Source organism: Heterodontus francisci, chromosome 27 (genome assembly GCF_036365525.1).
Source record: "Heterodontus francisci isolate sHetFra1 chromosome 27, sHetFra1.hap1, whole genome shotgun sequence".
Lineage (NCBI taxonomy): Eukaryota > Metazoa > Chordata > Chondrichthyes > Heterodontiformes > Heterodontidae > Heterodontus > Heterodontus francisci.
Genome location: NC_090397.1, coordinates 68,112,709 through 68,125,490, shown reverse-complemented (window position 1 = coordinate 68,125,490; position 12,782 = coordinate 68,112,709). Strand labels below are relative to the sequence as shown.

The window sequence follows — 12,782 nt, the reverse complement described above, 5'->3', positions numbered from 1 at the left end:
GGCATATAAATAGTAAAAGGGTGGTAAAAGGATGAGTGAGGCCGATTGGGGACCAGAAAGGGGATTTACATATGGAAGACAGAGGGCATTGCTGATATATCAAATGCATACTTTGCATCTGTCTTTACCAAGGAAGAAAATGCAATCCGGACAATATTGAAAGAGGAGGTAAGTCAGACACTCGAGGGGTTTAAAATTGATAAAGAGGAAGTATTAGATAGGCTGTCTGTGCTAAAAGTGGATAAAGCACCAGGACCAGATGAGATGTATCCAAGGATACTGAGGGAAGTGAGGGTGGAAATCGCAGAGGCACTGGCCATAATTTTTCAGTCTTCCTTAGATTCGGGCAGTGCCAGATCTCTGGAGAATTGCAAATGTTACATCCTTGTTCAAAAAAGGGTGTAAAGATAAGCCCAGCAACTACAGGCCAGTGAGTTTAACTTCGGTGGTGGGAAAATTTCTAGAAAAAATAATTTGGGACAAAATCAATAGTCACAGCCAGCTTGGATTTCTTAAGGGAAAATCATGTTTAACTAACCTGCTGGAGTTTTGTGAGGAGGCAACAGAGAGGGTTGATGAGGGCAATGCTGTTGATGTGGTGTACATGGACTTTCAAAAGGCATTTGATACAGTGCCACACAACAGACTTGTGAGCAAACTTGTAGCTCATGGAATAAAAGGGACGGTAGCAACATAGATACGAAATTGGCTGAGTGACAGGAAACAAAGAGTAGTGGTTAATGGATGTTTTTCGGGCTGGGGGAAGGTTTGTAGTGGAGTTCCCCAGGGATCAGTGGTGGGACCCTTGCTTTTCCTGATATATATTAATGACCTAGACCTTGGTGTACAGGGCACAATTTCAGAGTTTGCAGATGATGGGAAACTTGGAAGCATTGTGAACTGTGAGGAGGATAGTGTGGAACTTCAAAAGGACAGAGACAAGTTGGTGGCAGATGAAGTTCAATGCAGAGAAATGTGAAGTGATTCATTTTGGTAGGAAGAACATGGAGAGACAATATAAAATAAAGGATGCAATTCAAAATGGGAGTGCAGGAGCAGAGGGACCTAGGTGTATATGTGCATAAGTCATTGAAGGTGGCAGGACAGGTTAAGAGAGTGGTTAATAAAGCATACAATATTCCGGGCTTTATTAATAGGGGCATAGAGTACAAGAGCAAGGAAGTTATATTGAACTTGTACAAGACACTAGTTCGGCCTCTGCTGGAGTATTGTGTCCCGTTCTGGGCGTTGCACTTTAGGAAAGATGGGAGGGCATTGGAGAGATTACAGAAAAGATTCAGGAGAATGGTTCCAGGGATGAGGAACTTTAGTTATGAAGATAGATTGGAGTAGTTAGGACTCTTTTACTTGGAGAAGAGAAGGCTGAGCAGTGACTTGATAGAGGTATTCAAAATCATGAGGGATCTGGACAGAGTAGATAGCGAGAAACTGTTCCCACTTGTGAAAGGATCGAGAACGAGAGGGCACAAATTTCAAGTATTTGGTAAGAGAAGCAAAAGTGACATGAGAAAAAACTTTTTCATGCAGCGAGTGCTTAAGGTCTGGAATGTGCTGCCTGAGAACATGGTGGAGGCAAGTTCAACTGAAGCATTCAAAAGGGAATTAGACAGTTATGTGAAAAGGAAGAAAGTGCAGGGTGACAGGAGGAAGGCAGGGGAATGGAACTGAGTGAATTGCTCTTGCAGAGAACCAGTGCAGACGCAATGGGCCGAATGGCGGCCTCCTGCATTGTAATGATTCTGTGATTCTGAATTTTATTGCTTAATCTGAGAAATTAGTTTGTATTTGTATTTCAGAATTTGGGAAAGTGAAATGTATTTTTGGAAGTAATTTTGGCGGAAAGGCGCAAAGCGGGCAGCGACTTGTGATTTGCAATTTTGGCGTAACTCCTCCTTGCTTTAAGTTGATGCCTGATTAGCGCATTAATAATTGTGTGCATCATTCAGACACTTACTTTTTCAGCGAAATGTATTCCATTGACTAGATTCCATCACCAGTTTTGTTTATATTGATGACTGATAATGGACTCAATAGCATATAAGCAGGCTAAAGCTGCAGTCAGCTTGTACTTTATCATTTCATGGACCTGATGCAGCATTAGTGACTGGCAAAGTTAATGTGTGATGCATGTAAGGGAAACAAAGGTGTCCTTTTCTATCTTAATGATGTAGTCTGCTGCTCTAATTGCATGTTGCAAACTTGTTTGTTTAATTGCAACAAATTAAGTGGCAAATTCTTATCACTGAGATTTAAATGACCTAAAATGTCTGATGTATATATGTATTGAAATACATTGAAATAAAAAAAGAATTCACTTTTTAAAAACTATGGTCCAACCTAGAATAGTTTTATTGCATTCTGTGTTTTATTAATTTAATATGATTTAGAAGGCTGGCAACAGAGCCTGTTAAAGCTTTGTTAAACTACAGTGTATTTTTTTCGAATGCTTTTGTGATTGTGCTCATTGATGCCCTTTTCTTCAAGTGATTATGACTTAATCTCTGCTGACAGCGGCTTGGTGCAGTGGTACTTGATCGATCAAGGGAGACGGTGGCATAATGGCAGCTGGTGGAATTTAAATTCAATTATTTCCTAATTCTTGTGCTCTTGTTTATGGGGGGCAGAGAAGAAAGTGGGGTTGAGGCCACAATCAGATCAGCCATGAGCTTATTGACAGGCGGAACAGGCTTAAGGGGCCAAATGGCCTGCTCCTGCTCCTAATTCTTGTGTTCATGCCAGTATTCTACCCTACTAATGGTGTTGCAGACTGCTATTACACATTGAAGGTTTCTTGAGATAAATTTGCCAAAGTTGAAGCATATCTTTGGTCGTAACTTTCTTTTTCCACTTTGACTAACATAATTTATATTAAGTTAATAAGGATGCCTGTAGAGTGTTATCAAGTCCAGTCAAATTGATTGTCTGGGTAATTGAATGTTGTCACACAATTCATAAGTTTTGCTTTGAGAACAGAGACTTAGCTCTCTGGTGAGTGAATGGATGGATCTAAATCATCCAGTGCAAGAAGTACAAGCCTTGATGTCTGGTCTATTCTGAGTTTATTGTAGTCAAATAGGGCATTGTGGGTGGCACCCATATTCCAGGACTGGACAGGGGAGAACAATCAGGTTTTCTATACCTGAGGGCTATCCAGTAACCCTTCCTGCAAGGTGCACGTATGTATATTGAGTTTGGCTCACCAGTGACACCCTCCACCACGAGTGAAGAATGGGTAAAGTTATAAAAGGTTGTTGGTAGCTCTCCACCTGTAGCCAACCTGAGATGCCAGCTTCATGAAAAAGGGAGAAGAATGATGATTGCTGCTATGTGAAATGTGGCTGGTAGTTTAGAAAAAAAGCCAGAACTTTGATCAGTTAAAGCAGCATAGAGGAATATCTAAGTCTAGCTTTCATTATTTGAGTATTCCATTTTATGCTGTCAATAGTTTTAAAAGAAGTAGGCTAGATTTTAGATAGTATCACAAATGAAAACTTTGCAAAATCCACCACAAAGATCTTTATTTACAGTAGCTTACCTGTTTGTGACAGATTCCAAAGATGGAAAAGATTCCAAGGATGGAAAAGAGACCAAAGAGTTGGTTGCTACAGAGGAACTGGAGCTGGAACTGGAGAATCTGGATATTAATGATGAAATGGTAGAGGAAGAAGGAGCAGATGAAACAGAAGACCTTAGTCAAAAACTTCTGGAGGAGCATGGTAACACTATATTAACTACTGTAACTAACCTGTGCAGTCTGCTACTTATAGAGTCATACAGCACAGAAACAGGTCCATCGTGTCCGTGCCGGCCATCAAGCACCTATCTATTCTAATCCCATTTTCCAGCACTTGGCCCATAGCCTTGTATCCTGTGGCATTTCAAGTGCTCATCTAAATACTTCTTAAATGTTGTGAGGGTTCCTGCCTCTACCACCCCTTCAGACAGTGTTCTCCAGATTCCAGCCACCCTCTGTACTTCCTAGGGTCCTACCATCCATTGTATATTCCCTTGTCTTGTTAGTCCTCCCAAAATGCAACATCTCATACTTCTCAGCATTAAATTCCATTTTACCAGCCCATCTGTATCGTCCTATAATCGAAGGCTTTCCTCCTCACTATTTATGACACCACCAGTTTTCGTGTTATCTGTGAACTTACTGATCATACCTCCTATAATCACGTCTAAGTCATTAAGGTACACTACAAACAACAAGGGTCCCAGCCCCGATCCCTGCAGTACACCACTGGTCACAGGCTTCCAATTGCAAAAACAACCCTTGACTATCACCCTCTGCCTCCTGCCACTACTATGTGGCTGAGCTACATCCAACCTCTACAAGCAACTACGACTGCCTTTTACATTTAACATTTTCATATTGTACTTATTTCTAGAATGAAATATTTTTTAGAAACTGGGAAATGCTATTAGGCTGAACAAGCCAGTCCCTTTTGAATTGTCTGTCTTGACAGCATAGACATGTTCTTTCGTAACAACACCCTTGAGGTTTAATACTTTCTGCTTTGACATTTGTCTGTCATGGAGTCCACTCACTTCCCCAAGAAAATCTAAAGTTTGATCTCACAAAGTGTACTTTTACTTTTACAAAAAAAAATCTGACTGGGAGTGGAAATTCTGAAGAGTCATCTATCATGGTGCAGATTACTAAAACAAAAGCAGCATCAGGGAACATTGGAGGACATGATGGCTGGGGGGGTTTGCTTGAAACTTTTTTTAAAAATTCTTCTTTTGCTCTCTGCCCATGTCTGATTTTAAATGGACAATAGGAGCAGTGTAAGCTCTGATTCTTGTGTTCAGAAACTGCACTGAAACTAATATAACTGGCCTTTTAAAAGCCTGTTAAAACAGGTCCTGGGAAAGTAGATGAACTGTGTTGCCCCCATTTGGGAGTGCCTCTGTGGTCCAGTGCAAAATGATATATAATCCAAAATGTTATTTCATGTCTAGACCAAAATGAAATGATAATTTAGAAATGTAGTGAAAACTAACAACTTTCTGTAAAAGTTACAACCTCTGTGTTAATATTCTTGACATAATAATGACCCAGTCGGTTAGGATATGATATATTTCAGTTGGGTAGTTCAAAGAGATTTTATATTTGTTTTATTAGTTTTTTTATTACTTAAAATATTTTACCCTAGCTCTTCTCCATGCATGGAGTTTCTAAATACTAACAGGTTAGTAGAAGTAACTTTTTACTATTAATTATGTTCTAAATGTTTAGGCAAATATCAGCAATTTTATTTCTGCATCTTCCACACACTAGGTTTTACTGAAGCCTTTGCATTGAGCATGTGTGAAAATCCGGTTATAACATTGTAGGTAGATGCTGCTGTGTCGCCTCCTCGTCCAAATTAATATAAAGCCCCAGAATCTCTGTCATTGTGCTAGTTCATTTTATCTAAGCTCAAAAACTCCTTTACTGTTCTCATGAAAGGTCATCGACCTGAAAAGTTAACTGTTTCTCTCCCCATAGATCCTGCTTGACCTGCTGAGTATTTCCAGCGTTTTTTGTTTTTATTTCCAAAACTAAGTATCTCAATATTAATGTAACGTGCCTGCACACCATCTGCCAAAGGTTTTAAGTACTGTGTTGAAAAAAAGATATATATACACATATGTGTACGTGTGACCTAAACATGGTGCTATGAATTAGCAAATTTCCATCAGGAACTGTATCTGTTGGGAGTGGCTGCACATATGTTCTGCATTGTTCAGAACAAGATAAACAAGTAAAGTCAGCCTTAGCAATCCAACCTTGACCTGTCGGGCATTGCTGAGCGTGCATCAGCCCCTTTTGGTGCCTAAGAAACGCTGGCACACAACAGTGCTGACGACTTCATTAGGTTAGATTGGTCGGCGTCTGGTTGGGGTTTCTTTGTTCTCAGAATTATATGTGCCTTCCACACCATATGCCTGTAAGAGCATAATGAACATAAATGCTCATGTACAGAAAAAAACAACTTTTTCAGATACTGGATGTGTCCAAACAGCAGATTTCTGGCAAAAAGGGATTATAGTTGCCAAGAGGGAGGGCTCCAAGCCTACACCAACCTATCACAAAGCACTGTGGACAGGGCGTCAGTCTTAAATATGGGCGCAGTTCTTTGCCATAGCTCTTCACCTGGAGTTGGTGATCAGTAACCTTGGTACATGACATTGGGCTAGAATGTCTTGAACGTCAAGGTGACTTGCACATATCACTGCCTTGCATGGAAACTTCGACTTGGAATGACAGCTGTATTGTGACTGTGTTGCAGAGAGGCAGTCAGCTGCTTCTGAAGCCCTGCTTCTCCCACTGGCAGAACCCCTGATTGATGGGCCTTCTCCCCTCGTGCTGTTGTTGGTGGTTCTTGGTATCTGCTGTGTTCCTTGAGATTGTAAACCTGTCAATTATCTGATTAATATTCTTATTGTGGGAGAGGTTGGACAAAATTGAGTTGTTTCTTTGGGGTTGAGGTGACTCTGGGGTGGTGCACCTGATGCTGGAGGATTGGATTCAAGTTATCTCTTTGTGACAGATTCTGTAAATTCATATCTATGCTAGGACATGACTAGGAGCTAGAATTCCTCCCACTTGGCCCTAGGTAACCATGCAAGCTTAATAGATATTTTGGTCATGGTTGGATGAGCAGTTGGAAGCTTATTGTGCTCTGATGGTAAACTTGCTTGCCGAAGCCTTGCTAGTGTGGTTTGAAGACTTACCCATGGTGCTGAATTTCCACATGTGTTGAGAGGCTCAGCTGACCAAAATAAGTGTTTCCTGGACACAAAATAGTGCTGACATGCTCAGCAATATCTGACTGGAAATGACGGTATGTTCTTGGGTTGAAGGTATTTGTCTGTCTTGTTCTGATGGATACAGGAAATACATGCAGCCACTCTTTACTAATGTAATTTGTGAGCTGACAGATTAAATCTATCAATTTTTTCATATTCTTACTCTCCTCGGTGCTTTAATTTCTCCATTGCCAGTGAACAACTCAATTCTGATCCCTAACCTCTGCCATTGTTGAGTAGCAAAGAGTTGCATGAGAGTAATTTGCATTGACTGATAGTCTGTTGCTCTCCACCCATAAAGAAGCATCTACTTTGACTCCTTCTCAAATCATGTAGCCAAGATTGGAAACTAACAGTTAATCTTGAGCATGCAGCCATGTCCTACCACCCAGTGATCCATCCCAAGTCCTGCAAATCTGGCAGGAACAACTTTTGTTTAATAGTATTGGAGTGCAGTGTTTTGGAACAGGTAACTTTAATCTGATAGTGAAGAAGAACTGTGGGGCTGATTGGTCATCCAACACTGAGTTGTCAATATCAACTGAACCGCTGTGGAGATATACTGTGAAAATGCAATATGACCTGATCGCTTGGCTGGCTCAGAGCTGTTATTGTGGATGACTGGATCAGATTGTCCGCTTGTCCCCTTGGTTACTAGTAACTGGGATCGAAGAGGTATTTGTAACTTACAAGAAACAAAACTACATAATGCAAAATATTGAAGTGTGCCTTTATTAAGATGTCGCAGCAAAATGCTGATACTGCCTCAATAAAATTTCTTATTTGTCATGTCTTGCCTTGGTCCCAGTTTTAAGTGTGAAAATGCCTTTCTCATATATGGTGATTATATTGCAGAACAAGATGAAGAAGAAGCCAGCACTGGTTCTCATCTGAAACTGATAGTGGATGCTTTTCTACAGCAGCTACCTAACTGTGTCAACCGTGACCTGATAGACAAGGTATATTTAAATTTCTGTTTCATATAGAAACTTTTATGGAACTCGTACAGCTGTATTTTCTTTGTGTGCATGACTTCATTTATCAGCTGTTAACCATGTGGAAATAGTAGAATTTCCATTGCAGCTAGAGCAATCCAAAACTAATCTCCCTCCCCTGACCTGTATATTGCTCTGCTTCAAATGTTCATTAAATTTTCTCTTAAAAATGCAATGGTTACTGTGTCAGACACTCGAGCAAAGTGTGCCATACTCCAGTGACTGTGTGAATTAATTTCTCCTCACTTTCTTAATGACATTTTTAAATTGATAATGCCCTTAACTCATCACATTCTCTGCTTCAGTGGAAGGATACTCAGTATTTCATTTTTGCTCAATCATCTGTATATTTGAAAATAAAAATGGACCTAGCTCTGACCACTGGGGTTTATCACTTCCAGTCATTCTTCAATTCAAGCGACTTCATTGATCTAATTCTTTGTTCCCTGTCTGTCAACCAATTTTCTATGATGCTATACATCTGAATTTTGTGAGACCCCTAAAACGAAGTCCCTTTGAAAATCCATTTTACGCTGCCTAATGTACTCCCTTTATTTGTCCAGTGGGCCACTTCTTCAAAGTTGTCAAACATGATTTGCCTTTGACAAATTCATGCTGGCTATTCTTAACTAAACCATGAATTTCTAAATACTTACAAATTTTATCTCAAATTATGGATTATAAGAGTTTGCACATAACTAAACTAATTGGCCTTGAGTTACCTTCTTCACCTTTCTCTCCCTTTTTGGACAAAGTGATACATCGGCTACTTGCTAGTGTGAAGTTGCAAGTGCCACTTTCTGCCTTTGAGTCGCTTTCCATTGATGATGCCACAAAGTGCCTTGTTTGCATCTTCTAGCAGTTATAAATATTATTTGCTTTTTTTATTCGTTCGTGGGTTGTGGGCGTCGCTGGCTATTTGTTGCCCATCCCTAATTGCCCTTGAACTGGGTGGCTTGCTAGGCTATTTCAGAGGGCATTTAAGAGTCAGCCACATAGCTGTGGGTCTGGAGTCACATGTAGGCCAGACCAGATCAGGATGCAGATTTCCTTCCTTGAAGGACATTAGTGAACCAGATGGATTTTTACAACAATAGACAATGGTTTCATGGCTGCCATTAAACTAGCTTTTAATTCCATATTTATTAATTGAGTTCAAATTTCACCATTTGCCGTGGTAGGATTTGAACCCATCTCCCCAGAGCATTAGCCTGGGGGTCTGGATTACTAGTCTAGTGACACTACCACAATGCCACGGCCTCCCCTTTTTATATGTAAACACATATGTGTAGCATAATATTCTCCCTTGGAGAATATGTTATTTCTGTTTCTCAAACCAGAGATTATTTCAACTCTACTTCATCTAGACTTGCCTTGCCTTTTAAGTGAGTCTCCTCTGTAGGGTACATGGAATAGTAATTTGCTGCAAAAGAAACTCTTGGTCTTTTTTGAAGTCCTAGATATTCAGATCCTATTTTACTGTTTCTTTATTATCCATCTGTGCCACTTTGCTTCTTCTGTACTCAGAATTGCTGAACTTATGACCATTCACTTAGAATTGTTGCTTTTGTATCTCACTGTTGGCATCCTTGTGCAATGGCTAAAAAAGCAGTTTTTCTATAATTTCTTAAGCTAATTTGTTATGAATTGGAAAGAAATGTGCAAAGAATTAGGCAGCTTTCCTTTGCAGACCTTCCTGAATTAATGGGAAGAAAAAATTGTAACCAAGTTTGAAATGCTACCAAAATGTCTCCCAAAGGATTCATCTTTATTCTGCATTCTGTTCTTAACAATTCTTGATGATTAAGCACGGAACAATTATAGAACTTTTATTTTAGTCCAGTAAATAATATTGAGGGTGGAACTGGCAGTGCGACAATGAACCATTTTTTTAAAAATAGGACTTTTTGAAAAGTTATTATTTGAGAGACTGACAATGAAGCCCTCAGTAGACACAAGCATTCACAAGCTATTTTGACTATGAAACTTTCTCTAAATAATCCACTTGATCTTTGGGTAACAGCCCAGCTCTTTCACTACAAATGCCAGACAGGTTTTACATTCATTTTAAGGAAAGTTACTTTGAATTTTTTAAAATTGTAGTAAAATAGTCTGATCTTATGCTACAGAGGCCACATCACTTTAAAGAGAAAATCTTAACAGTCTTAAAATCTTTTGTGTTTAAAATAATTCCTACCATTAACTGCAATACAACTCTGCCTTAAGAAAACTGGAGATCAACCAAACTTGATTTCGGCAGCTGAAATATAAAATACTCGAATCGGCAAATCTTTTATTTCTTTTTATACAGGCTGCAATGGATTTCTGCATGAACATGAACACAAAAGCTAATCGAAGGAAATTGGTCCGAGCACTCTTCACTGTACCCAGGCAGAGGTTGGCATATTACTGTTGTAGCCTTTTTCTTGGTCTTGGGATGTGGGTGATGTAAAATGTATATCAATTTTGTTTAATTATAGGTATGTGAAGGGCATTAATTGAGGTTTCAGTTGAGCACATATAAAAGAGAAACTTACCAAAACTGTGAGTTTATTGAGTTAGGAGACTTGTGATGTTTCACTCTAAATAAATGTAACACTGAGTAAAGATTGGTTCCTGTATCATCTTTCACCAACTAGCTTTCTGGAATAGAATGGGCAACCCTGGCAAGGCCACATTTAATGTCCAACCTTGGTAGCCTTGAGAAGGTGGATTCTTCTCCTTCCACTGTTGCAGTTCCCGTGCTGATAATGCTCCCACAATAGTATGAGGCAGGGAATTCCAGGATTTTGTCCACCTACAATTAAGGAATGATCCAAATCAGGAAGGTGTGTGACTTGGAAAGGAACTTGGAGGTGATGGTATTTCCATGCCTTTGCTGGTCCTGTCCTTCTTGGTGGTGGATGTTTGTGATATTAAAATGTGCCTTAAATTGTTCTACCTGTTTATTTCCACTGATATAATTACTGTGGAAGTGTTGCATTGTTGGAGGTACTATCTTTCAGATGAGATGCTAAACTGAGATCTCAGGTGGATGTAAAAGATCCTATGGCATTATTTCAAGTAAGAGCAAGGGAGTTAGCCCTGGTGTGCTGGACAATATTTATCCCTCAACCAACATCACTAAAGCAGATGATTTAGTCATTATCACTTTGTAGTTTGTGGGACATTGTTGTGTGCAACTTGGCTGCTGTATTTTCCTGTATTGCAAACCATGACTACACTTCAAAAAAAAAAGTGCTTGATCGTAAATGCAAGTCTTATGTTATTTGTAGTAGCTGAATAATGGTACTCAATACTGTGGTTGGCTCCTCATATGTTATTGATAGATGCAAAATTCTTCTCACAACAGCTTGGAAGTGAAACAAACTAAAGGTGACTGTAGCCTCGTTTTAAGAGGTGCATCTCTGCTTTAAAGAGACCTCTGGCTGACACACCAGAAATTATGCCCCAGAAGAGGGCGAGTTTCTTTTTGGGTCAGTGAATTTGGTGAGATAATAATGAGGCCCAGGCTTCAAAACGTTTTTTTGGCAGGAACAGGTGATTTTAAAACTAAAACCAAGACTCGCCTGCCGAAAACTGACCAGCGATTTCACTATAATTGTCTCCGAGTTAAACTTTATTTTGTTTTAAAAAGAAATTGTAGACAGAAAATGATATGGTCTTGTTTCTATAGTTTGCTACCAGCAATTAAAGTGTGTCTAGAGTTACTTATTTAATTGCAACTTGTTGCATTTTGCTATAGAGGGCACAAGAGGCCATCTTTTGCAACAAATCTTTCAGTCTACATACTGTATGTTGTATTTCATCAGAATTTGCCAGTTCTTTTTATGTAATCTATTTTTCCAGTATTCAATATGCATTTCAACATCTAGGTTTCTCAAAATATATAGAATTTGAACTTTATGCTCTATTTATAATACAAGGTTTTAGGCTTCATCATACTTTTGATGTTGTACCTGATTTTGCAATGAGAATTCCATCTGAGCCGAGCTATCCAGATATTGCAGCTGATATCCCAGTGATCAAATATTTTAAAAGTGATTGTTACGTTCTTGAGATTCTACCACAGATCCCTTGATTGTGGGAGGAAAATTGAAGAGGAAATCTGTAGACAAATTAGGGAGATGAGTAACAATGACAGAAGTACTCCTCTAGGAAATTTTAATTACCCATTTATTGGTTAGGACAGTGAGGAACTAATAGAAAAGGGAACAGGACTCCTAAACTGTATGCAGGACTTCTTCTGCAAACAATATGAATTAAATGTGGGTGCACACATTTGGAGTAGTGATGAGGCTTTAGGTCCAAATGGAAAGGGAAAAAGTTAGTCCAAATCAAGTAAATCAGTTTGACATAGAGCTGATCTTAAAAAGATCAGTTAGCATGCTGAGCTGAGGTGGAAAGAGCACTTAACATATAGGATTGTGAATCAACAATGGAATGTTTTTAAAGTGATTGGAAAGATGAGGAATAAAAATTGCCATTTTAAAAAGAAGCTGCTTCAAGGTGCTGTGGATAAATAGAGGTTACAAAACAAACAAAAATTGAAGGGAGAGGGCATGTCCGGACTATAGGTGTTACAGACATAAAAATAAAAGAATACGAGAAAATTAGGGAAAGGGTTATGGGAAGGCGTATGATCGTTTCAAAATATATTAAAAGGGATATTGAAGTATTCTACAAGTGTATCGATGAAAAGAGAATTGTTGAATGTGAGGCAGGACCAGTGAGATGACAGGCTAGTGTCTTTGTGGATGAGTGGAAATTGACAGTGGGTACTTAATAGTGTCTGGATTAGCGTCTACAGAAGAGAAAGCTATTGGGAGCACGTGAATCTTGAGTTGTTTGAAAGTTCAATGGGCAATTTTTTTTTAAAGGAATGCATTAGATTGGTTAATTAGGCTAAAGGAGGGCAGAGTGCCTGAATCGGACTGAATGTAGTCCATGGATCCTGGGGGAAAGAAA

The 12,782-nt window shown here is 39.2% G+C and overlaps 1 protein-coding gene across 3 annotated transcripts in view; it reads left to right on the top strand.

The window, feature by feature from the left end:
- The window catches only part of upf2 (UPF2 regulator of nonsense mediated mRNA decay), a 143,987-nt gene that overhangs the window by 38,761 nt on the left and 92,444 nt on the right, over positions 1–12,782 (top strand). For all 3 annotated transcript variants that reach the window (XM_068059537.1, XM_068059538.1, XM_068059539.1), the window contains 3 exons: positions 3,570–3,737; positions 7,675–7,778; positions 10,126–10,211. In XM_068059537.1, coding sequence (XP_067915638.1) covers positions 3,570–3,737; positions 7,675–7,778; positions 10,126–10,211 — 358 coding nt within the window. The remainder of the gene's footprint in view (positions 1–3,569; positions 3,738–7,674; positions 7,779–10,125; positions 10,212–12,782) is intronic.